The sequence below is a fragment of the Onychomys torridus genome, chromosome 8, assembly GCF_903995425.1.
Source record: "Onychomys torridus chromosome 8, mOncTor1.1, whole genome shotgun sequence".
Classification (NCBI taxonomy): Eukaryota; Metazoa; Chordata; class Mammalia; order Rodentia; family Cricetidae; genus Onychomys; species Onychomys torridus.
In genome coordinates this window covers 303,537-329,970 of record NC_050450.1, presented here as the reverse complement: position 1 = coordinate 329,970, position 26,434 = coordinate 303,537, and the positions used below count along the sequence as shown (strand labels likewise).

The following is a 26,434-nucleotide window of genomic DNA, read 5'->3' as shown; positions in this document are numbered from 1 at the left end:
TTTCAAGCATTTTGTAATCACTTTGGAACATCCATTCCAGGCATTCTTTTTTTTTTTTTTTTCATCTTTTATGACTTGTGTTATAGAGTTGGAAAACAAAGAAAATTAATTAGTAAAATGTATAGATAGTTTTTTCAGCACAGCTGGCATCAACTTATGACCCTCCTAAATTCCCTCTTTTGGTTGATCTCCATCTATAGGTGACTGCAAAGGGCAGATAAGAAGGTAATGCGCCCTTTTTCCTGTGTTCAGGGCACATTTCAGATTTGGGTCTCAAAGCGTCCCGTCAGTTCTGGGAACAGCCACCGGATCCAGGCGGCACCCTGCAGGGGAGGGACCCCGGTAGGGACTGCGCCTTTCTCCTTTTCCTCAGTGCCCATGCACAGGCCTGAGAGGCCGGGTAGTGGTGTTCTTCCCCAGAGGCCAGACAGGGGCTCTGCCCTCCTACAGGCTGGCCTCAGCTACTATTAAATCCCTTCTCTTTTGGATTCCTGTAGGTCCTTGTTTTTTTTTTTTCCCCTCACCTTTTGTGTCATTTACATTAATAATTCAAGATAAGACTGTTTAGATCTAGTCAAGTATGATTTATAGAAACTAAATGAGCATTTTCTATAGTTCATATTATCAATATCAAATTTCCATTCCTTGCATATTGAGCTTTTTTTGCTCCTTCATTCCAGGGCAGGATTCTGGGAAGGTTGTGATCTGGAATATGTCTCCAGTCCTCCAGGAGGATGACGAGAAGGATGAAAGTATTCCCAAGATGCTTTGCCAGATGGACAATCACTTAGGTATTACAGAGTGGCCCTTTGCAGGCTTTGCGTGTTGGCAGAGTGCCCAAGGTTAGCACATGTGTTTGTAATTAGAAAGATAAGGCCCCGTGCGGCGTTAACTCCCCTCGGCCTGCTGTCTGAAGGCACAGATGTTGGCTGCACACCTGGGTGAGTTATTCGGCAGAAGACTCGGCCCGCCCACAGAACCATCTTTGGACAGTCTGCAGGTACCTCTGGTGATTTCCTGCTCATGAGTCGTTACTGCCTGATTCCATGGGGCTTTGGGGCCAGCGACCTGGACACAGCAGTGTTCTGGGGAAGGGACATGAGACAGCTCACCAGATGTCTCAGATTGGTGCTGTGTCAGTAAGAGTCTCTGCCAGGACCCTTTAGACTGGAGCAATGTCATGGTTTCCTTCCCTGTTGTGTGCAGTGTCTTAGTCCCACTGACAGTTACTAGTGCTTGGATATTAGTCCCTTCCTCTGCTTTGTGTGTTCTTACCCTCCCAACAAGCCTCCGAGTCACTGGGTCCAGAACATAAGTTGCTCACAGGCTATTCATTGACTTCAACTTGGTAGGGTCCATCACGTTTCATATCTCCTGAAGACTGAGCTGTGTGTGCTCCTGGAGGTGCTAACCTAGCAGAAGCCTGGGGGACTTCTGCTGGACTTAGTTTACTACACACAGAGTCAGTCAGTCTCCTGTGCTGAGAGGTTTGGAAAGTACAAATTTAAAAGGTCTGGCTCTGGATAATTGAGGTTATTCAGAGCTCTATGTTTTACCCAGCAGCTTCCTGGAAAGTTCTGGAAAAGGCATCTTGGCCTTCCTAGTACGTTTCATTTTCAGAATAACCTCTATTGAAATTCATCTCATCGGTGGACAACTCTTTGGAAATAATGAAGTTTATTGCTGTTCATAGAAATAAGCCTCCCGCTGTCTGTTTCATTCAGCACAGTTCTCAGATTATGCGTATTTCCCCTCCAGACTATTCTGGTCATTTGTTGTAACACAAGATTAATGTTAACTGAATTGTTTCTCTGAGACTCTTACATGGTAAGATGTTATAAATAGATTAGGTAGTCTTATAAACCTTTTACTTCTTACAGACTCTGTATAATGCAAATGGGCATGCCTATTGGATTTTCATCACCTTATTTTTTTTTCTTCCCAGCATGTGTGAACTGTGTGCGGTGGTCAAACAGTGGGATGTATTTAGCTTCTGGGGGAGATGACAAACTGATTATGGTGTGGAAGCGGGCTACGTAAGCATCATTTTCCTTTTTCACATTTAATTTTTAGAAGCTTCTTTGCTGGTCTTTATCAAAGTCACCTTTCCCATCCTGGCATAGAAGTCCCAACATTATAAGTAGCAAGGAATTCCCATAGGTCAGAACGAAGCCTGATGGCGGATGAAGCCTGATGAGTGAGTTGGAGGCTTCCATTCTTCCTGCTGGCCTGGTCAGCTGCCCTCTTGTAGATTTAGCTGAGAAGGAAGGGTTAATCCTTACAAAGCTGTTGGCATTGTGGCTTCCTTTGTTTCATTATTCAAATAAAATTTCACATGGAACCTTCACTTACAAACATGGCTAAAATTTGATGGAATTGAGGCTGGGAATCCAGAGCCCACTTTCTTTGCCTCATTTTGTGGTAGTCTTGCCTTGTGGCACCTCCTGCTCTGAAACCAAAATGAACCAAGGATCATCTGAGGAAACTTTTTCTTTATCCGTGAGCAGAGTGGGTCCTGGTACTGTGTCCCACAAGCTTTCCATGTGACTCTGGGCCACTCAGGCTATGTCCTAGCCCTGGCATCATTGCTCAGCCAGAGTAACCATGGCTGTGGCTTTGAGAGCGGAGTCATGCTGTCTTCTTGTGCCCACTTGACTGCCTCATGAGCTGACTGGGTAAGTGCAGCTTTAGAGCAAAAGGTGTATAGAATCTGTGGACATGGGCGCCCTCTTTCATACTTCAGCAGGAAGCAGTCAGTACTGTGATTCTTGTGATCTTTCTTCCTTACTTTTAGGTCAGGGCATTATCTAGTACAAAGTGACTTAAAAAAATTGTTCTTTTTTTGAGTTAGGCATAGTGGCTTCTGCCTGTGGACCTAGCTACTCAGGAGAGACTGGCTTGAACCCAGGAATTTATTCTGAGTAACACAGTGAGTGAGAGACCTCGTCTTCAAATAAAAATGTAGTTGATACTCTTTTTTTTTTCTTTTGAGACAGGGTTTCTCTGTATCCCTGGCTGTTCTGGACTCCCTCTGTAAACCAGACTGTCCTTGAACTCAGAGTTCTGCTTGCCTCTGCCTCCTGAGTGCTGGGATTATTGTTATTATTTTTTTAAGGATAGGGGCTCATATAGCCTAGGCCTTTGGGTGACCTTGAATTTCTGACCCCACTATCTCTTCCTCCTGAATGCTGAGATTACTGGTATGCATCACCATGCCTGGGGGTTTATTTATTTACTTATTTGTGGTACCCTATCTTAAATAGCCAACATAAATAACATTTAGTATACAATTTTAAAATGTAAAACAAATCTCTTGTGGTCCCACCACCTAAAGAAAGCCATGGTTAAGACTTTGTTCTTTTTCTAGTATATATCCCTTTGCTCTGTTCCATGTGTAGAATGTATGTTACATGTATATTTTACTCTGTATGAAGGTATCTATTGTAGATGATGTCCTCTGGTATGCTTCTTTCACTTAGTCTGTATTGAAAAATTTCCTGTTCAAGATTTGCAATGGCTGAGTAGCATTTTACAAGTGCATGATTGATCTTGTTACCACCTGTGACGCACCTTTTGTTTAACAACCTGGTGCTTTTAGCTACTATCTGGTTTTGCTTTTTCTGTTTGCTATGATAAACTGTGCTATAGGGAACATCCCTGAGCAGCACTTGGAATACTCCATGAGTGCATGTCTCATGCCTCTTTCACACAGGTACATTGGGCCCAGCACTGTGTTTGGCTCCAGTGGTAAGCTTGCCAATGTGGAGCAATGGCGGTGTGTCTCCATCCTTCGGAGTCATTCAGGTGGTAAGTGGGCTACTTGTTTGTGTGAGTGAGTCCCTGGTAGTTGCCTTAGCAATCTTTAGCACCTCTATGTCCCTTTGCTGCTGTTTGGTCCTTTAATGTACTTTCTGGGATTTCCCTATCACCACTTGTTCCTTAATTGTCCTCAGTGTTTATGCAGTCACTGGCTCTACCACCTGCCTCCACCTGCATTTAATTACCAACGCACACTCTGATAGCATGTAACATACAGCCTCTGTTGTTTATTCTGCAGGAGTACCTTCACTCTTGGGTCACTGAGTCCATAAAAACATTTTATTTATTCATAAGAAACAAGCCTGTAGGTACCCATTGGAAAGTGTCTGTCTTTTTTACATCTATCCATCCATTCATTAAATTGTGTGTGTGAGCTCATATACCACTGTGAACATGGAGAGGTGAGAGGATGATTTGCCTGAGTTAGTTCTTTGTTCGACCGTGTGGGTTCTGGAGAGCAAAGTTAGCTTGTCAGGTTTGATAGCAAATAACTTTACCCACGGAGCCATCTCACTGGTCCTGTTCGAAACTTTCTTAACTTGACTTTGAATGTGTTCATAAAATGGTTTAAATAGGCTTAGTTTGGAAAGAGTCACATTTTACAGATTTAAGCTGAAGAGGAGGTCTTCAATCAGCAGATTGCTAACATTGTAAAGCCTTTGCACTTTAGGTACCAGATAATATGATTCACATGTGTACAATTCAGACTTCTTTGAAGAAGGCTGTGGTTCAGCCTAGTAGGGACTGTGGGCAGCAGAAAGGACAAGGCTGGATTGGGTATGAGTATCGAGGTGGAGGCCTTTTATTTTGTTTTTATTTTTTAAAACCATAGCTGGAAAAAACAAGCAAACCAAAACCACAACCACAACCACAGTTGGTCTTCACAGGTACAACAGGGAGCAGCACAGTGAGTTGTTAGAACATTGAAACAGAGAGGTGTGTCTGACAGCTCTGGGGAACTTGCTTCAGCAGTTCACAAAGCTGCAAGGGCCTGTGTCATTGGGAAGGAGAGCAAAGAATGGGAAACCAGTTTGCAAACAATGAAGGAGGGTGGCACAGATCTTGGATAGGTGCTTCCACAGCGGTGTTCCCTATTGAGACACTAAGAGAACAGGCTTGTGAAAGTGGACATCAGTTCAGTGTGGATGGATGGGTTTGAGGGGTTGGGGAAGAAACACCCAAAACAAAACAAAACAAACAGTTAGGATTGAGCCTTCACTAATAACAGATGCTCAGCCAGTTCTTGTAACTTTAAGTGTGAATAAACTCATTTCTTAAAAATATTTTTTGAGATTATATTTATTTTTATATTGTATGTATGGATGTTTTGTGGCATGTTTATCTGTGCACTACATGTGTGCAGTTCCTGTGGAAGCCAGAAGAGGAATGTTGGATCCTCTGGAACAAGAGTTAGACGTGATTGTTAGCCACATTGTGGGTGTTGGGAATTAAACCTAGGTCCTTTGGAATTGCAACCAGTGCTCTTAACTGCTGACTCCTCTCTCTAGCCTTCCCTGCTCCCTCTCTAAAAGATATTACTTTATTTTAAACTATGTATTCAGGCCAGGCATGGTGGTACATGTCTTTAATCTTAGTACTCAGGAGGCAGAGGCAGGCTAGATTGATCTACACAATGAATTCCAGGCTAGCTAAGGCTACACAGTGAGAACCTATTTTAGAAAAACCAAACCAAACCACACCACACCAAAAAACCAGACAAAAAGAAAAACCACCCACCCACCCACCCACCCACCCACCCACCCACCAACCAAAATAAAATAATGAGTCCATGTGTGGTATGCACGTGTGATTGCAGGTGCCCTTGGAAGTCAGAAGAGGGCATCAGATCCCCTGGATCTGGACTTACAGGCAGTTGTGAGCTGCTCAGTGTGGTGCTGGGAACTGAACTTGGATCCTCTACAAGAGCTGTAAATGCTCCTAACTGTTGAGTCATCTCATTAGCCTCCAGAAGGAGAAATGCATCTTTTTGTTTTATTTTGTTTCATTTTCTTTTGAGACAGGGCTTTCTTATATAGCTCTGGCTGTCCTAGAACTTATTGTGCAGACTGGTGGGCCTCAGACTCAGAGAGATCTGTTGGCTTCTGCCTCCTGGGTACTGGGATTAAAGTTGTGTGCCACCACCATCCTGGCTAAATTCATCTCTTAACAACCAAAGATTGAATCTTAGTGATTGCACATGTGTGAGAATGAAAGCACTAACCATGTATTACAGTTTGATAGCAACAAAAATGTGCCATCTGCCCTTGCTACTACATACAGTCCTACAGGGAGTCTAGTTGGGCATCACTGGACCTTGCCATGAGTACCCAGAAGGTAGGATGTCAACTGAGGATTGTCATGGGGCCTTAACCAGAGACTCAGGCTGAGCTGTGATGGGAGCATCTCTCTTGTGCCAGCACCTCTGGATGTCCTTTGGTTGGCTGCCTTCAAGTGGCAGACTTCATACTAATGTTCTTAGCAGGTCTGGGCGAAACTGCCCAAGAAGGGATATTAGTGAAAAGCAGAGATAAGAAGGCACTGGGTCCTTGAAAAGCAAAAGGTGCAAATATATACTTGACAGGTTTAATGAGGTGGAAAAAAAAGAAAAAGACAGAATTAGGCTAGGCAGTGGTGGCACACGCCTTTAATCCCAGCACTTGAGAGGCAGAGGCAGGTGGCTCTCTGTGACTTTGAGGCCAGCCTGGTCTACAGAGTGAGTTCCAGGACCGTGTCTCAGAAACAAGCAAACAAGCAAGCAAAACAACCCTCCAAACAAACAAACAAACCCAAAACCAAAAACAAGCTCAATTTTTTTTTTTTTTTTTTTTTTTTTTTGAGCAGAGGATCGAACCCAGGGCCTTGTGCTTGCTAGGCAAGTGCTCTACCACTGAGCTAAATCCCCAACCCAAGCTCAATTTTTTACTTGATTTTCTGTGAGAAAGTTGGAAAACAGTGAACTGCAGGATGGGTTGTGGCTCTGGTCACTGCAGTGGTTGCTGACCTAGGCTCATACATACTCCCTCCTGCTGAATTCCCTAGCCTTTTCACTTTGGTTTGAGATGAATCTCACAATGGTATCCAGGCTGGGCTTGAACATACTGTCCACCTGCCCTAGTCTCTCAAGTTGCTTGGACTATTAGTGCCCAGTACTCCCAGCTCTAAATTACTTACTAGTATGTTATTTCAAGTTTTTGAGAAACATTGTACAGAACATAGAAATATTTATTCTTCAAAGCAAGATAGAACCCTTGATTTCTAAAGCGTAATAGAAAATAACAGTTAAACAAAATAACCCGAATAAGAATAGAAACGTCAACAGCAATACTAAAGAATACAATATTCAAAAAGTTACTCATAATAATTAAATTTGATTCATAAAGAAACATTTTGAGTATATGGAAATCTATTATAACCTACTAGTAGACTTAAATGACTTATGCTACATAGTCACCTTAGGTATTCTAATGAGAATATCAGCTAATTAGTCATTAGTCTTTAATAATTATGCCTTTAAAAAGGTGCTCACAGAGTGTTTTTTTTTTAAACATGACAGAATCCTGTGTCTAAAACAAATGCAAACTGAGTTTGGTGACACATCCCTATGATTCCCAACATTCAGGAAGCTGCAGCAGGAGGATTTTGAGTTTGAGGTCAGCTGAGAGTACATAACCAGACTCTTAAGAAACCAAGCAGAAAGCTAGGTGTGGTATAGCAAGCACTCTGGAGTCAGAGGCAGGCATGTGTATCTCTGGGAAATGGAGGCTGGCCTGGTCTATGTAGTGAATTCCAGAACAGCCAGAGTACATAGTGAGACCCCCATCTTAAAAAAAAAAAAAAAAAAAAAAAAGACAGCAAATAGGCAAATATTACAGTTCACAGTTAAGCCTAATTCTCTTTTATATTGAGAATAAATAGGATGAGTTCAGCTGTGTATTTTACTCTGGAAGCTAGCAGCATGGGTACATAGAAATCAGAAGAAGGTGGGCATGTTGGAAAGACAGAAGAAGTGAAGTATTATGTCCTATCCAGCAGATGCAAAGCAGTAAGGCCATAAAGCACTGAAAAAAAATCTTAGAGCTACTAAAGTAAGTCATTTGGTTTCCTCATATGAAAACATGTGCCTTTTAATTAGTAATAGCCAAGTAGAATGCCTCATGATTTAATAAAAGCCTCATGCCCAATAAGATAAAGAATTGTGAATACCCAGGAAAATTATTACCTAGAAATACATGATGTCTCTGACTTAGACTACCGACTTACTCTACCAAGTTTCACAATGTTGGGCATCGACTTAGGGTCTTGCATATTTGAGCAGACTACTGGCATAAAGTGAGGATTGACTTGGACTTAATAACTGGGAAGCCATTGGATGTTTTGGCAGTTGTAAGTTTTGTTGGTGGCATTAGGTTAAAGCCTGTTGGAGATGCTCAAGAAGACAGAGACTAGAGCTGGATTGAACCAGGCTGACTTGTTGGGAACTGGTAAAAATGGGTAAAGGCAGGTAAATTGGTAGAAGGAATGCATTCTTAGGAGGCATCCTGGAATGCTGTTAGGGTTGAGAATGAGATGCTATTGCTGATTGGAGTTGGAAGCTTGGAATCAAGATCAAGGGTATTTGAATAATCTGTCTTGGAGGATTCTCAGCATGGCTGTGGCTATGACTGTGGTCAGAGGAGTTTAAATAAGCTAGTGCCTTGTGTGTTGGAAGAATTGTCCTCTTGGAATTGCTAGAACGATGATGGGACTAGTGATCAGAAATTCTATCATCAGGGTGGGGTTGGGCTGGAAACTTAGGCTTGTTTATTTTAGCCAGAGGGAGAGGAGTGGTTTATACAGTTTAAAGACAAGCTCCAAATCTGGAGTTCCGAGAAAATTATTACAGGTGTGGATTCTCTGAGAAGCTAGACACATGTCAGACTAGCCTGTGGATAAATACTTCTTACAGCTGAGAACATTTGCAGTTTGAGTGGTTGACACATTGTAAGCCTGGGATAAAACAGCACTGAAGAGGCTATGCTATCTTGAAGAAATTTGTATAACACACAGACTCATCACTTTTCAAAAAGGGGATAGGTTCTCTTCACATGCCCTATAGTAACCATTAAGCAGTTTATGAAATTAATGTAGAGCCTCAATGAATACACCATATACCCAAATAAATAGGAGATAAACACTAGATAATTAAGCCAGGAGAAGATAGAAGTGAGTACTCATCAGTTCTCTAGCCAAGGGGACATTTTTCAAGGTTAGCAGAAATAGAAGAAAGTATAATGGATAGTGACAGACTACTTTATTAAGATCCTACAATCTAAGGGCTGGAGAGATGGCTCAGAGGTTAAGCGCCCTGGCTGCTCTTCCAGAGGTCCTGAGTTCAATTCCCAGCAACCACATGGTGGCTCACAACCATCTGTAATATGATCTGGTGCCCTCTTCTGGCCTGCAGACAGAACACTGTATATATAATAAATAAATCTTAAAAAAAAAAAAAAGATCCTACAATATGGGAACTGAATAGGTGATGATGGTAGATAATATATGTGACAATTGTCTAGAGGTTGCTAAGAAAATCGTATCTATTTGCTGGGTTCCATTTGATTGACCACATCACTGTGTAGACCAGGCTATCTTTGAACTCAGAAAGGTGCCTGCCTCTGCCTCCTGAATGCTGGGGTTAAGGGGGTATACTACCATGCCTGGCTTCTGACACCATCTTTTCTGTTATAGAGAAACATTGGAACGAGTGTCTACTCCTATAGAACTCTAAGCTCTTGTTTTCTTCATCAAGTAGACACTGAATTCAGTTATGTTAACATCCACTGCTCAGAATGATTTCTAGTAGACAGTCATAAAACATGAGCAAATTAAGACTACTTTAGATAATAGATTTCCCTTTACTAGTAATCTAATTAAGGATTATATTTAAAAAAGGTACCTAATAAATTAGGAGGAAAAATGGTCACAATCTTCGTTGCTTTTGAAATAGATGTATGTAGGAATGTAAAGGCACAGAAGTCTTTTTTCCTTTTCTTGAGACAGGGTCTTGATATCTAGCCCAGGCTTGTCTTACCCACTATGCCTGGCTCATAGAGGACTTTGAAAAGTAGCCTACAGAGCCATGGGCAGTGACAGACATTTGTCATCCTAGTAGCATATTGAGTTGAAGACTGCATGGGTTACAGAACAATATCCTATCTTAACAAAACAACCCGACTTTGGGAATTAATGTTCAGGATTCATTTAGGTCTATTTATAGTAATGAATGATTCTATGTAGACCATAGAGTAAAATAAAGGAAGCTGTGAAGATGTCCTAGGCAGAATATGAAATGAATAGTGATCTATCAAACACAGTCAATAAAGGGAATTCCATCAGGCTGTCAGTGAAGATTAAAAAAGCTAGAAATTGCAATAGAAACTTTGAATATTTTCTCCTATCTTTAAACAATTTCTGCATGGACTATGTGGCAATTAACTGTACCAGACATTGATGTTAGAAAAATAGGTAAGACCACATTCTTTACACCAGGGCAAGGTAAGAATGGTCATTGGCACCAACACAGCTGACTGTTGTTAGTGTCTTGAAGTACTTGGTACTATTCTATTGCAGCTTTTCACATCCTCATAATATTCTTAGGAAGGTAGGATTTAAAAATAAAATCATGTTTTATAGGTAAGGAAACGGAGTCACAAAGAAATGAGTGTTAATAAGCTAGACACGACAGCTCATACTCATAATCCCAGGACTTGGGAGGTAGAGGCAGAGTGATCAGGAATTCAAGGTCGTGTCTTCTCTGGCTATGTATCTAGGGCAGCCTGAGCTGTGTGAAACCTTATCTCAACAAACTAGAAGGGAAGGAAGGAGAGGAGTGAAAGGAAAGTAAGAAACAATGTCACTTGGTTCTGTTGGGACTCAATAGGAAAGGATATTCCCTGTAGATCAGTAGTGGGGCAGGCCTCCATGACATTTGCATGGTCACATGCTCTTGATTTGATTGTGTGTTCTACTGCACACTGTCTCATCTAGTGCTGAGAAGCTGAAGAGCAGCTTTGAGGTCACAGAAGCAGGAAATGGCAGGTTACATATGGGCTTGAAGCCACATGACCTGGAAGTTCTCCTCACAGGCTGTGTCCTCAGTTGCTTTTTAAACATTGTGGGGCACTATGGTCAATTTAGTGCATAAAATTCACTGCCCACTGAAAAATGTTAAGCAGAAACTTTTTTTCCAGATTGGCATATAATAAAATAAAATAAATTGGCATATATATAAAAATAAAAGTAATGTTACAGTCTCAGGCTAAGAGTCTCCATTAATGAAAACTCCAGGGTTAGTTGTCCTGGCCTACGGAAAAGGTTGCTGCTAAGTGCCCGCCATCACCCCAGTGCATACCAGGTAAGAGATCTTACCAAAGCACCCGTCTTCTTCCAGATGTGATGGATGTAGCATGGTCTCCTCATGATGCCTGGCTAGCCTCGTGCAGCGTGGATAACACTGTCGTCATTTGGAATGCCGTGAAGTTCCCAGGTCTGTCTGGGGTTCCCCCCTACTGGTTAACAGCAGAAAATGGCTATTGCCAACAGTAATGCCTATCTGTTTGTGGAGTAGGGTTAGGATGGGGAATGGATTGTCTGTCTTTTTAATCTGGATCATGGAAAGTTAAGTGGTCAAGGATTCGTGTGTCTTGTCAGCAACCAAGTTTTGCTATTCCTCATGAACTATATTTGTTCAATGTTTAAAAAGAGATTTATGCTGAAGAAAACTAGCTGAGTACTTGAGTGTTTCAGAGTTCATGAAGGTGGCATGTGGACAATTGGCATTGAGGGATTGCTGGCACTCCACACACACTGTGCACCTTCTACCTCAGCTCAGTTACTGTCTCTGAGAAACTATCCAGCAGATGAGGGCTACTACAAACTCAGTTTTGCAAGAGAGTAGCTTTTCTTGTTTCTTGTATTTAAAATTATGAGATATTGTACAATTTGGTGTAGTTTTATAGTTTATAACTAGTAAAATATTTGTCACAGCTGGGTGTGTGGTGCTTGCCTTTAATTCCAGCACTCATGAGGCAGAGATGAATCTCTGAGTTTAACGCCAGCTTGGTCTACAAAGAGAGTTTCAGGATAGCAGGACTACATATCCCACATGGCTCTAGAGCCCATTTTTACCATGGGATAAAACATCATCTAATGAGTGGATTCGAGTCATTTTAATTCTTTCGGAAAGCTGCTGCCACTGTGTGTAGGGATACTTGTTTCTGCCCTGAGAGGGTCAGTTTTAGAGTGGTATGGCATTGACTACAGAGCTGAAGGAGCTGCTCTTGGGCACATTGTGTTTTCAGCATTGACTTCCAGATAACTCACTTAAAAGACCTCCTTGAGCTGATAGGCCTGCTGTCACTGGGGGCTGTCCAGGAGGCTCACATCAGAATTGCTTGAGAGACCTTCCAGGTTGCAAGTATCTGTGCCTGCTGCAGATAAGCTATGGGGTCAGAATTGGCAGCTGTGGCTCCAGCCTGTACCAGTCCATGGGCCATTACAACTTATGCTTTGTATATAGTGTTGTTTTTCTTATAGATAACACCTGCTCTTTTTTTTTTTTTTGCTTCTTCACAGAAATTCTTGCAACTCTGAGAGGTCATTCTGGCTTGGTAAAAGGGTTGACTTGGGACCCTGTTGGTAAATACATTGCCTCACAAGCTGATGATCGAAGCTTGAAGGTATGGAGAACGCTAGACTGGCAGCTAGAGACCAGCATCACCAAACCTTTTGATGAGGTAACTGGGGACAGTCTAGAGCTTGGCCTCAGCCCCTGCTATACTTCATGAGCAGAGAAGGAGCTAGCTATAGTCCATGCCATGAGGGTGCATGCAGTCGAGGGGGTCTGAGCTTTGTGTTAATTAATGAGTTAGGTGATAGAAATCATTCCTTTTTGAGAAAGTGTTCAATGGCTAGCTTTGGCATAAAAATATTTTATTATATTTTTGATTAACATACAGTATCTTATGTTTCATTATGACATTTTAAAAAATAATTTATTATTGTTTATCTTCCTCTTGCCTGCTCCCTGATTTTCATGCTCTCTCTTGTAGCCTTCTACTTCTGGTAGCCTCCTTTCTGCTTCCATGTTTGTTGTGTTCCACTTAAGAGCTCTTTTTCCCATCTTGTGGTCCCCTTTCTGGTTTCATGACCCATATTCTCACATTCTCTGTCTCTGTCTCTCTCTCTCTCCTTTCCCCCAAGCTGGGATCCATGTCTAAGAGAGAACATCCAATATTTGTCTGAGTCTAGATTACCTTGCTTAATATAATTCCCAGATCTATCAGTTTTTCTGCATTTCAGAATTTGTTTTTTCTATACAGCTGAATAAAGTTCCTTTTTTTTTGTAAGTATACCCTATTTTCCTCATATGTTCATAATAATACCATATTATCCATTCATTTGTTCATGGACATCTGGGTAGTAAGTGCTGCATCAGTAAACATAGGTGTGCCAGCATCTCTGTGGTAGGGTAGAGTTGGGTACATGCCCAGGAGAGATAAAGCTGCATCATATAGTGTTGTACTTTTTAATTTTTTGAGACACCACTGTATTGATTTCTATAATGGCTGCACCACTTGAACCCCATTGGCATTGAATAAGGGTTCCTTTCCCCTATATCCTTATCAGCATTTGTTACTGCCTCTGTTCTTCATGATAGACATGAGATGGAATCTCAAAGTAGTTTTAATTTGCATTTTCCACAAGGCTAAGGATAGCACACACTTTTATTTTCGAGACAGGGTTTCTCTGTGTTGTTTTGCGCCTGTCCTGGATCTTGCTCTGTAGCTCAGGCTGGCCTCGATCACAGAGATCTGTCTGGCTCTGCCTCCCAAGTGCTGGGATTAAAGATGTGTGCTGCCGCAACTACCACCCGGCAGCACACGCTTTTAAAAGTATCTAAAAGTATTCTTTTTTTGAGGTCTTTCATTTTATTATTTGTTTTTTGGCAGTTTTCCTTTCCTTTTCCCTTCCCTTTTCCCTTCCCTTCCCTTCCCTTCCCTTCCCTTCCCTTCCCTCCCCTCCCCTCCCCTCCCCTCCCCTTCCCTTACCCCACCCCTTCTCTTTCCTTCCCTTCCTTTCCCTTTTCCCTTCCCTTCCCTTCCCCTTCCCCTTTCCTTTTCCCTTCCCTTCCCTTTCCTTTTCCCTTTCCTTTTCCCTTCCCTTCCCTTCCCCTTCCCTTCCCTTTTCCCTTCCCTTCTCTTTCCCCTTCCCTTCCCTTCCCCTCCCCTCCCCTTTTCCCTTCCCTTCCCTTTCCCCTTCCCTTTCCTTTTCCCTTCCCTCCCTTCTCCTTCCCTCCCCTCCCCTTCCCTTCCCTCCCTGTCCCCCTCCTCCCCCCCTTTCCTTTCCCTTTCTTCATTCATTTATCTATCTATCTATCTATCTATCTATCTATTCATTCATTCATTTATTTATTCACTTACTTACTTTTGGGTATTTAGTTTTTGCTGTTCCTTTTAAAAACTTTTTAGAAATTAATCTTTGACAGCTTTATACACATGTATGTTTTGATCATATGTACTTGTCTCCCTCATACTTCCTCTGGAACCCTTCTTTCTAACTTCTTCCTTTATTTTCATGTCTTTTTTTTTCAATAGACCTTTGAGTTTAATTTGGGTTGTTTGTGTGAACATGCTGTTGGTTTATTTGCTGGCTCCTGGGCACCTTACCAGTGGCTGTTGCCGGAAGAGAAATAGCTTCCCTTCCCCCAGCAGCCATTTGCAGCTCTTTATATATTCTGGACAGTAACACACTGTTTGAATGACAGGCGGCATAGGTTTCTCCCATTCTGTAGGCTGTCTTTCTGCTGTGCTGATAGTTTCCTGTGCTGTATAGAGCTTTTTGATCCATTGGTTAATTTTGGGGGCTGTTTTATGTTTTGTTAGACTTTTTGTTAGCTTTTAAAGCTAAAGAGAACCTTATAGCTGTCCTGTTGTGTTGTGTGCCTGACTCGTGGGTGGAACTCTTTCTTATCTTGGGGAACTTCCATAAAGAAGTTACCTTATGCAATGGCCATGGAGAGGAGGCTCTCTTGGTAGGTGATTGGTCGTGCTTTTGCTTTGTCTATTGACATTCCAATGTAGGCTAGCTGACCTCTGTTGGGCAGGATACAGTTTGTACAATGTGGAGGGAGATCAGACCAGTAACTGTCTATTTGCATTCTAATTTTCATATGGAATCTGAGTTGAAGATGACTGTTATTCATTAGACATTAAGTGTTTTGTATGTAAAGCAGTACTGGGTATAGGCAAATAAAAATGGATCGTGATGTTGTGTCTCTCCTTGATGCTTGTCCATGGGAAAGACAGACATTCATGTGAATTGTACATGTAGTGAAGGTAGTGTCCAGACTACAGAGATAGTAAGGAAGGGGGTTATGTCAGAGAAGGTTTCCCTAAAGCATGGAACAGAGGAGTGAATAACTGCAGAAAGTTTAGTGTTTGCTTACTGACCATGGTCAACTCCAGTGAGAAACTTAAAATCCCATACTTAGCTCCCTCTAAATCAACACCAGCTGCTGGACTAGGGCTAGGACTAAGACTGGATTTCACCTTCCTTGCCTACAGCTGCCTGGTGTAATAGATGTGGCTATCACATCTAGAATTTCTAGAAGTCTTGACTGCTGGGCATGGGTTTCTGTGAGCTGGTTCTTAGGAGGGCCCTGCATGCCAATGAGGTCTCTGCAGCCTCCGCTGTAGCCGTCCTGCACAGAGGGGGAAGGAGGTGCTCCTACTGCAGTGGGCCCTGCTCTGCTACTCTGGGGCCATGAAATAAGGTCTTAACCCTGGTCTTGAAGGCTGACCTAGGCCAAGCTTGAGTTTGGCTTTGGACCTAGTTTGTGTTTTTTGTAGTAGTAATCCTGTGAAGGGATACCTGCTCCAACCTTCAGGCTAACACAGGACTAGTGCCCTTCTGCTGTGCCTTTTATAATAAGGACTACACAAACCTCTTCTCCTTCACAGGTGTCCTCACCATTCTTGAGGTGTGGAGATAACCTCAAGGGAGTGGGTAGCACATTATACAGGTTCCTGTTTGGCTTATGGGTGTCTGTGGGTGCTTTTTTTATTGTAGCATTTCTTTTTTCTTTCTTTTTTTTGGAGCTGAGCGCTCTACCACTGAGCTAAATCCCCAACCCCTTATTGTAGCATTTCTTGAGCATGCTTTGTAGATATTCTGTGCTGGGGCTAACCTGTGCTAGACAGACCAGTAGGCCAGTGGCCAGATAGATTGGGCCCATGCAGAGCTGGTGAAATAAAGGAATGGTCTTTCTGCAGATTCTGTTTCTGGTGTTTAATGTTCAATCATGTGGGTAAGCAGAGACTGGATGAGAGCTCTTTCTGGTGTGCCACACAGAGAGACTAGATAGAGTTCAGGCAGAAGTTTGGTGTGTGTCCCATGAACATATATCTGTAAATAACAGTTCGCTTTATCTATCCTTGAGGCCAGAGTTTTTCTTGAGCTCCTTTTAAGTTCAGATTTTTTTACAGTGTGGAGGAACGACCCATGTACTCCGGCTTAGTTGGTCACCTGATGGCCATTACCTGGTATCTGCCCATGCCATGAATAACTCTGGCCCCACTGCTCAGATCATCGAACGAGAGGGCTGGAAGACCAACATGGACTTTGTGGGGCACCGGAAAGCTGTGACTGTTGTGGTGAGTGTCCCTTACCTCAGAAATCCTAGCAGCCAACAGTATCATCCTGAGCTGTCTTCTGCAGGGACCTGCATGTGTCTCCCAAGCTTAGGAAGTGCCAGTTTCCCCAAGAAGACTCTCTAAGACTATGTCTCATGTAGTCTGAGTGATGGGTTGTGAGAGGCGGCAGTACATTATGGTACATCTTTCATTTTAAGCATGCTTGAATATTTAAGGCTATTTTTTTCAAATGGGATATGTATGTAGGATTGTTTTATATTTGCCAAAGTCTAAAATGGTAAATGTCTTCTGGATCAGTCTTAGTTAGGAATATTGTAGCTCAGCAACTAGCCTTTTTTAGGTCTGCCCATAGGTGCTTCCTCACCCATTTCTTGTGAACAAAGAACATTTTGGGCACCCTTGAAATGGTGTGCTTCTTATGCTCAGTAGCAGTGAGTATGTAGTTGACTGCCTGTGCTGGGAGTGCTGGTGTGTGCATCCAGTCTTTGTTGTTGTTTTATGGTATTGGAGCCCAGGGCTTTCTGCATGTAGGTAAGTGCTCTTTCAGTGTTATGGCTAAGCCTGTGTATGCCGAGTCAGATGACTTTAATTAGAATGTCTTGAGAGTGCCCAACACAGACTATTAAGGAGTCACAAGTGTAACCTCTTAGAATCTGGATTATTTTTTTTTTTAATGTAGAGTTTGCAAATAAAAGAGATTGATTGTTAGTTTCACAACAGTGAAGGATCATTGAGAACCTGATCACAATGGGCTCTTGATTACATGGGTTTTATTGTTGTTTTTCGAGGCAGAGTTTCTCTGTGTAGACCTGGCTGTTCGTGAATTCACTATGTAGACCAGGCTGGCCTTGAACTCACAGAGATCCACCTGCCTCTGCCTCCTGAGTGCTGGGACTAAAGGTGTGCACCAACACTGCTTGGCTTGATTCCATGTTTTTTAAATCTATTATAAATAAGTGTAATATATTGTACCTTAAAATGTTTTAGGAGTAAAATAAAATAAAATGGAACTCTATTTAAAATTTGTTTTGTGTTGAGAGTCCATGTTGGATTTTGTTTGAGAATAGGGCCTTCTTGATAAATGTTTGAAATTACTAATTTATATTTAGTACAGTGGTTCTTACCTGGTCCTCAACAGCTCTGTAAGAACATGACATTTGCCTTACCAGGACCCACAGAACTTTGAAAGACCCTATAATCTAATCAGTGGTTGTAGAAAGTCAAACCCTGGGCACACCTTCCACATTCCATCTTGTCCAGTATCTGTTCTTCTGGTCACTCCCGCCTGCCCTCAGGAGGGAAAAGCTCTTTGTGCCATCTGATACCAGACTCTCAGGAGCCACCCTTTACAATTCTAAGAGCTCTGGTCTCTTCATCCTTGAAGATGGCACAGCACTCACTCTGTGCTCCCAGTCTTTATGGAGGCATCAGCCCTCTAGGCCAGCAGGCAGGTAAAGAGGTCGATGTCTGTCAGTCATCAGTCAGGTAAATACAGTGAGAGGAGAAGGAATTAAGAGGACCTCCTGCTAGTCCCTTTGGCTTCTCTTCAGAGATACAGTGAGGGGCTGGAGACATGGCTGTGGTCAAGAGCATTGGCTGCTCTCTTCCAGAAGAACCGAGTTCAGTTCCTAGTACCTGGGAATTTGTTGTGTTTCTGATGCTTGGTGTTCTAGTTTGCTTTCTAATAACCAAAAGCAGCTTGGGTAGGAAAGGATTTATTTGGATTGCAATCCTGATTATAGTCCATCATTGGGGGAAGTCAGGGCAGGACCATGGAGGAAGGCTGCTTCCTGAGTTGGTTTCTCGGATTTGCTCAACTTGCTTTCAACCCAGGACCACCTGCTCAGGGGTGGCACTGAACCACAGTGGGCTGGACCCCCTCATATCAATCATTAATCAAGAAAATACGCCACAGACACACCCAGAGGTCAGTCTGGTGGAGGTGGTTCCTCAGTTGAGATTCCTTCTTCCCAGAGGAATCTACTTTGTGTCAAGTTGATAAAAACTACTCAGTACACTTAAGCATGGGGCATGTTGGCACTTGATTATTTATTTTAGCCTTGGTTGTTTGGCTCTAGAAATTCAACCCAAAAATCTTCAAAAAGAAGCAGAAGAATGGGAGCTCCACGAAGCCCAGCTGCCCCTACTGCTGCTGTGCTGTTGGCAGCAAGGACCGGTCCCTGTCTGTTTGGGTGAGAGCCTGAGCTTTGGTTGCAGTGGGGGTTGTGGACTGGGAAGACGGTGAGTTCTTCCTAGCAAGGAGAACAAGACAGTCTTACCAGATGGACAAGTATATGGAGGTACTAACTAATTACTTAAAGAAGTCAATACTTGGGTTGGGGATTTAGCTCAGTGGTAGAGCGCTTGCCTAGCAAGCACAAGGCCCTGGGTTCGATCCTCAGCTCAAAAAAAAAAAAAAAAAAAAAAAAGTCAATACTGGCAGGTCAGGATGGCAGGAGGCGCTCAAGGCTAACCTGGGCCTCACAAAAAGACTGTGTCTCAGCTACAACAACCTTAATATCTGTCCACAGGAAAACACATGGTATGTTCATACAATTAAAAGCTACACAATAAGAAAAAATATTGTTAAATATAATACTCAAGAATTTCAAAACCCACTATGCTAAATGAAAGAAACAAACAAAAAAGTATACACTGATTGACTGCATTTACATTTAGTTCAAGAACAGGCCAAACTTGTCTATTCTGAGAGGCTATTATGCAGCTGCCTTGCTAAAGGCTGGGATGGGAAGTATTCAAGGTGGTGGTGGTGGCAGCAGAACAGACAGACATGACAAGTCACTTAACTGGCCCTTCCAGGCGAACATGCTTATCTATGTTCTACGTAGACACATGGACTTCTTAGCAGAGAGCAAACACAACAGGCCAGCGACAACACACTGACAGCTGAAGGAGCTCTAGGCAGGGTCGGGGTACCCTCTCTTGGACAGGCCCAGACCCAGTCTCAGTCTGTCTGTCTGTCTGTCTTACACACACACACACACACACACACACACACACACACACACACACACACATATGCATTTAAAAAAATAAAACTGTTTCTTCAAAAGCAGAATATATTTGAGGTTATATATTTTGATGTCACCCTCTAGCTACATGCATTATAATTTGTACAGAGAAATATGTTGCTGGAAGGGACCCAGGTAGCATTCACTTCACACCCACTCTGGATCTTTGTTTACAGTGAGCAGTTCATGGCATGCTCTTCTGGTGTCCCTCTATCTCAGGCCATAAAGGGTGTTGCTTAAGTTTGATAGAATTCTGTGATCAGGTAGGTATATATACTCCAGATTTTCATGGGAAATGGACAGAGTTGTTTTCTGGAAGTAGAATTATGGTGGGCCAAGATACTTAGTATATGATCCAGGTAGCTCAGATTCAGTGTTCTCCTCAAGTCTCAGGTGGCTTGCCCACACTCCAGGCTGCAGGTACAAGGCAGAGTAGATCAGCCTCCCACAACCTGCCATGGTACAAGGGAGCCCATCATCATATGAACAAATACATTCTTACCAGATGCATGGGACTTGGCTCTGGGCACTGGTCTGAGAGATGGTATTGGTTATAATGTTAGAATGACTAGCTGGTGAACATTATATAAGCACCTGCAAAAGATTTTCGCTGCATATTCAATGGCGGGTTTATGGTATGTGCAATATAAAGATATCCACAGACATAATGCTTTATTTTGAAGACTAAATATAAGTTCATCCTTTTTTTTTTTAAAAAAAATTATTTATTTTTATTTTATGTGTATGAGTCTTTTGAATACATGTATGTATGTATACCATGTGTGTGCCTGGTTGCCTGTGAAGGCCAGAAGAGGGTGTCTGTCTCCTGGAACTGAAATTATAGTTGATTGTCAGCTTCCATGTGGGTGCTGGGGACTGAGCTTGTATGCTCTGTAAGACATTAATTTGCTTTAACCACTGAGCCATTTCTCCAGACCCCTCCCCCCATTTTACCTGAGTATCTCTGTGTGTGCGCATATTTGAGCACATGTGCACACATGTACTGTGGCCAGAAGGTGTTGGATTGTGGAGCTGTCATGGTTGTGAACCACCTGATGTGGTACTGGAACTGAATTCAGGTCCTCTGGAGAACAACAAGCTCCTGACTCTTGCTAAGCCAGCAAGAGCTTAACAGTTCACTCTGTTTGCACTAAGAGCAGTTGATGTCAGTGCGTGTTTGTGAGATACCTGACACATGGGGTGAGCCTGCATGCTTTATGTAACTATTACAGGAGCCTTGGGGAATGTGGACCAGAGCTCAGTGCCCAGAGAAGGTGAGCTGGGTTCTTTCTGAGACCATCTCATCCTGCTCTGTAGCTCCTCAGCTTTTGCTGTTGCCGAATGAATGTACAAAGCTGTCCCTACACCAGACTGTAGCTTCTCTAGTATGTGAATTTCTGGCAGGTCTTGGTTTCCCCAGCTTGGGGTTTTAGTAGTTGTGTCTGGATCGAGTTGAATATTCCATGTATGTTAGTGGAGGTGACTGAAGCTCCTGGCACATAAAGATGGTTTAGCTGAGTGCGTGAGCTGGTTCTCAATGACTTCATTAAGTTTGACTTTTTCTTCCCATAGCTCACATGTTTGAAACGGCCTCTGGTTGTCATCCATGAGTTGTTTGACAAGTCCATCATGGATATTTCCTGGTAAGATGGGTTCTTACTACATGCATTGGCTACTACAACATGAGACCTCTTGGGTATATTAGGGCCAGGCAGCTTGCTCACCTTCCCCTGGCAATTGCAGACCCCAAGGTGCTGTTCACACTCTCCTCAGGCAGCAGCATCTCTGTCCTGCTGCTGGGAGAACGTCACCACAGGTAGGGTTGTTATAGGGAAATGTTGCTGGGACAAAGTGGGATTCCTGTAGGTTTATAGCAAATAAGCTTCTCAAGATTGATAAAACAGGAATTGGAAACGTTTAGAATACCTGGTAAGCAATTCTTTGCACTGGTGCCTAGCCCCAAAGAGTACCAGAGGCTGTGATTACCGCCCCTCTTTGTCTGCCTCTAGGCTTAGGCCACAGGGGGCGCCTTAGGCTTCTGGCATTCATCTCGGTTCTCTCTGAGCATCCTGGTGGTCCAGTCATGTGGTGTGGATGGCCATCTCAAGCGCATTGCCCCCTGGACTGCTGACAGCTGTCTCTTTCAGGACTCTGAACGGGTTGGGTATCCTGGTATGCTCTATGGACGGCTCTGTGGCATTCCTTGATTTCTCCCAGGATGAACTTGGAGACCCCCTGAGTGAGGAGGAAAAGGTAGGTTTGTGGCTTACAAGCTGCCATAGTAGCTCTGAGGCCCCTTTACTTGGGTTCTCTTCTTATGGAAGACATAGACACATTAAGTGTTCTAATGTGTTTGCTTTAATATATTATGTAATCCTTTTTGGAAAAAAATGGATTAATAGTAAACATTATTATTTATTATTATCAGAAATAAGTATTGGAACAAAGAATAAACTGGGTATTCTGTCTAAGCCAAGATAGGCAGTATCCATAAGAAGGCTTTCACCCTGGGAGAGAGTTTTAAGGCACTTCTGTGGAGTTCTTGTTATGTCACTGTCTTTATCCTGTTGTTTATGCTGGCATAGCAGCATTTGTGTGACCAGTCAATACTGGCCATTCTTAGTGTCTGTGCTAGGCTCTGGGCCAAATAGGGGCTTTGCATATCATTTAAACTACACACATTTGCTGGATGCAGTTGCAAACATCTTTCTTTCTTTCTTTCTTTCTTTCTTTCTTTCTTTCTTTCTTTCTTTCTTTATTTATTTATTTATTTATTTATTTTTTCTTTCTTTTCTTTCCCCGAGACAGGGTTTCTCTGTGGCTTTGGAGCCTGTCCTAGACTAGCTCTGTAGACCAGGCTGGCCTCGAACTCTCAGATCCACCTGCCTCTGCCTCCCGAGTGCTGGGATTACAGGCGTGCGCCACCACCGCCCGGCCAGTTGCAAACATCTTTAATCCCAAAGAGGCTGAAGAGAGTTCAAGGTCAGCCTGGGCTATACAATGAGGCTAGTTTAAAATGAATAAATATCAAAACAGAACAAAAATATGCAAAGTGAGGCTTATAAATACTGGGGATTGAACCCAGGGCCTCACACATAGTGAGCAAATGCTGTTCCCACTGAGCTCCATCTTTAGAGGTTTATGTTTTAAGGTATTTTAAGGAATGTCTGTAAGGTATTGAGACCTACCAATGGAAAACTAATTTTTTTAATGTTAAAAAAAAAAAAGGATAAAGTTGAGAACTTGGTAGAAAACTTGCCAAGACATTCTTTGCTCCTAGTGACCAAATTTAGTTATGAAAAGTAGGAGCTGGAATAATCCGAAGATTCCATGGAGATCTGTTTGTTATTGTTTCTTAACATTGTGTCTGACTTAGGCCCTCTTTTTTCCTAGTTTGTTTTTTCCCCCCTTTCTTCCTTCAGTTTCTCTGCAACCCTTTTCTTCCTAGATGCCGTAATAAAGGACTCATTATTTTATAAAAATAACATTTATAAAGCAGTTCTTATCTGTTTCATCAGTGAGGTAACCAAGCCTAAGAAAATAGCATGGTCCTTTGTCAGGACTGTTCTGTCCTTAGTTCAAAAGTGGATGTGTGAACTAGGCTTGCTGCCTTGGAGCCAGGCTCCTTCCCCAAAAATGTCTCTTTTCAGAACATGGGGCCTCCCTGTACCTCTGTATGGGCTTTGGGAAAGGCTCTGCTTTACCTGCTGTAGACACAGAAACTGTTCTTTCTACCGACAGACTTTTGCCAACCGTTAATGGGGTATTATATCCATTTGTCTGAATGGAGCTCTGTGGAAGCCCAGAGCAGGTCAGCAGCTATCCTCTTAGTGATGCTGTTGCTGGGGGTAAGCTACTCTTAATCTACTGTGCGACACCACCACCCTCAACTGAGATTTAAATCCCTTGGGGTGGAGCTCTACCTTATGCACTGTGTCTGGAATGGGGGGCAGCCTGTCAGTTTTCTTTTAAAGAAGGAATAAGTTTCTGAGTGATCTTGAATCTTCATTGTGCCTTGTCCCTGTCATCAAGGACCCTTGGATCCTTCAGTGCCTCTTGGAGAGTCACTGTGAGAGCATACAGAAGAATCCTGTGTATCTTACCTTTCCCAATCATTGGCAGTGACCCTGTGTTTAAGGAACTCCAGAAAAATCTTGGTCAGGCAAAGGTTGGATTATAGAGGTTTGATTTGAGAGAGTGAACAGAAGACAGGATGGTGGACGGGACGGTCCGGGGCTGCACAGGTCCTCGAGGAGTTAGTCTCAAAGTCCCTGTTGTAGAAAGCTGCTACTAACTGGAAATCTGGTGTGAGCCAGATCCCTGTTATCTCTAGTCCCTATGTCCTAGGGACTAGACAGGCAGGGTATAGTGATGTCATTTGCACATCTTTTTGTGGGTCCACTTCTCAGCATAGTTTAATGAAAACTGTTACTATGGTGTTCTGGGGTGCTGCCCCTCCTCTCCTGAGGTTCCTATCTGGCTCCTTATGGCATAGGGTTAACAAGGGCCTAGGGCTGGGAGGAGATCCTGCTCAGAGTACCATGATGGGGTAGCTCAGAAGCCTCCTGTGCTCTTGAGGACAATGCTAGTTGCATGGGGACCTCTTGCCCTGTGGATGGCACCCACCAGAGCAGAGAGAGCAGGTTGGTTCTGTGAGAGTGACCAGGGTTCTTGGTGTGATGCCAGGTTAGGCATTTGCATTCAGTTGAGGCAGTACCCATGTCATTGGTTTTGCACCAGTCAGTGTAGAAGATGATTTCTTGTCCCTGTCTCCCCACCTGTAGATGCATAGAAGGCTGAAAACATCTTGTGAAAGATGAGAGATTTTGACAGGTTTGTCTAGGCAGTGATAGGCAGTTGAGTGGGAACTGATGGTGAGCTGGCCTCTGGGGCTGTTCTGCTCTTAGAACCAGGAGAGTCAGCACTGTAGTGCATCTGCTAGTGGGCAGCTGCGGCCATGGTGATACTCACACCCATGGTCAAACCTCTCCCTGCTTCCTACAGAGCCGCATTCACCAGTCCACCTATGGCAAGAGCCTGGCAATCATGACCGAGGCCCAGCTTTCTACAGCTGTTATTGAGAACCCCGAAATGCTCAAGTACCAGCGGAGACAGCAACAGCAGCAGTTGGACCAGAAGAATGCCACGGCTAGAGAGACAAGCTCAGCATCCTCGGTCACGGGAGTGGTCAATGGAGAAAGTCTGGAAGACATCAGGAAGGTGAGGGCGTGGCCCAGTGGCACTAAAGACATTAGCACATGCACAGAGACAGGGCAAAGGGAATGGACAGATGGAACATGGCACAGGAGGCCTGGACAGGGTACAGAGATAGGACCGGGGCATGAGTGGTGGTGAAGAGGGTGTGTGGTGAGTATGGGGCTAGACCTATAGCCAGCTGGGACCCACACTAATAATGCTTGAAATACCTTCATCAGAGGTCTTACCCAAGGGGGCTATAGAAGGGATTGTCATTTGCAGGAACTGCAAAGCCTCCACCTACTCGTCTCTCTAGGAGAGTAGATGCTGAGAAATTAGATTACTTGCCCTCAGAGTTGTGTGGACTCCCCTTCTTCTGGAAGCCTGCATTTCACTGATGGACAGGGATAATGGGACAGGGCAGCAGAAGAGACATGGAGCTTACTGAGAACTTAAATCATGTCCAGGAGCTTATGGAGGTCAACCAACCTCTCTCAGGTCATTCTGATGGAATGTGTGATTGGGAATCACAGTTACAAGCCTTTCATGAAGGAAGGCAGCTGTGATAACAGTCAGCGTGGAAGCCAGACACGGTGGCTCATACCTATAATTCTAGCAATTGGCAGCCTGAGGCAGGAGGGTCACTACAAATTTGAACCCATTCTGGGCTGTATAATGTGTTCTAGTTCACAGAGTGGTACAGAGTGACACATTTTTTTTTTTTTTTTTTTAATTTTTTTCTTTTAAATAAATAAAGTTGGTTTGCAAGTCCCACTTTGTGGTAAGAGTGTAATCCTAAGGCCCCTGTAGCACCTAATGGCAGTTGGATGTCTTGTGCTTACAACCTAACTTTGGGCATGTCTGGTACTGATGGCAGGGAAGAAGGCTTTTAGAACCAGTTCATCTGGGAGCTTTCTGTTCTTCACTGTGTTGAAAATCAAGCACATGCCCTGCTAAACATGTCTGTGCTTGAGAGCTACTTAACTTTCTTTGTATCAACAAGGTTACAGAAAGTAGAATTAGAATACATTTCCTTAGAAGCCCTATTTTTCACCACGATAGTGAGTTATACATGACATACCCGTATTTAATGCACACCCTGACAGTGAAACAGAGACCGAAGCACAAACTGCTGCCTGATGACAGTATAAGTGGTCAGTTCATAGGAGCAGAGAGGACCGGGGGGGGGGGGGGGGGGGGGTGGGGTGCCAGGGGCTTAGAACACAGCATGAGCACCATGTCTCAGTCCTGGAGTGTGTAGTGTGAAGACTGCAGTTACCAATACTGTAGTTCATATTTATTTCCTAAAAGAGCTAAGTGTTTTCATCACGAAGGGAAAAGAAGAAACAGCTTTATTTTTTTGAATTTGGATGTGGTTAGCTGAAACTTTTGTGGTGTTCACTTCTTTGACTCTCCTTTGCCAGAATCTTCTGAAGAAACAAGTGGAGACACGGACAGCAGATGGTCGGAGGAGAATCACGCCTCTCTGCATAGCACAGCTGGACACTGGGTACTCACTCATTCCCAAAGCTTTCTGTGACCTTGTCTGGGCAGGTCTTCTTCTCTTTTGCCAGTTAGCCAGTTAGACTTGGGGGCCAACATGGAAGTGGGGAGTCAGGTCCAGCCACCACATGCTCAAAACCGTCTAGTCCCCAGAGAGCTCCCCATACACTCCTGACACACGTGGAAGGGTGGGGA

General features: G+C 43.3%; 1 protein-coding gene across 3 annotated transcripts in view; it reads left to right on the top strand.

Moving 5' to 3' along the window:
- The window catches only part of LOC118588480 (protein HIRA), an 81,384-nt gene that overhangs the window by 16,540 nt on the left and 38,410 nt on the right, over positions 1 to 26,434 (top strand). The window contains exons 2-13 of one of the 3 annotated variants that reach the window (XM_036194804.1): positions 201 to 225; positions 681 to 791; positions 1,946 to 2,036; positions 3,713 to 3,807; positions 11,246 to 11,341; positions 12,430 to 12,590; positions 16,341 to 16,508; positions 18,587 to 18,700; positions 21,113 to 21,183; positions 21,688 to 21,793; positions 24,545 to 24,760; positions 26,161 to 26,246. In XM_036194804.1, the coding sequence (XP_036050697.1) occupies positions 713 to 791; positions 1,946 to 2,036; positions 3,713 to 3,807; positions 11,246 to 11,341; positions 12,430 to 12,590; positions 16,341 to 16,508; positions 18,587 to 18,700; positions 21,113 to 21,183; positions 21,688 to 21,793; positions 24,545 to 24,760; positions 26,161 to 26,246 (1,283 nt within the window). In that variant the 5' untranslated portion in view covers positions 201 to 225; positions 681 to 712. The other 2 variants (XM_036194803.1, XM_036194805.1) reach the window with 2 other exon arrangements.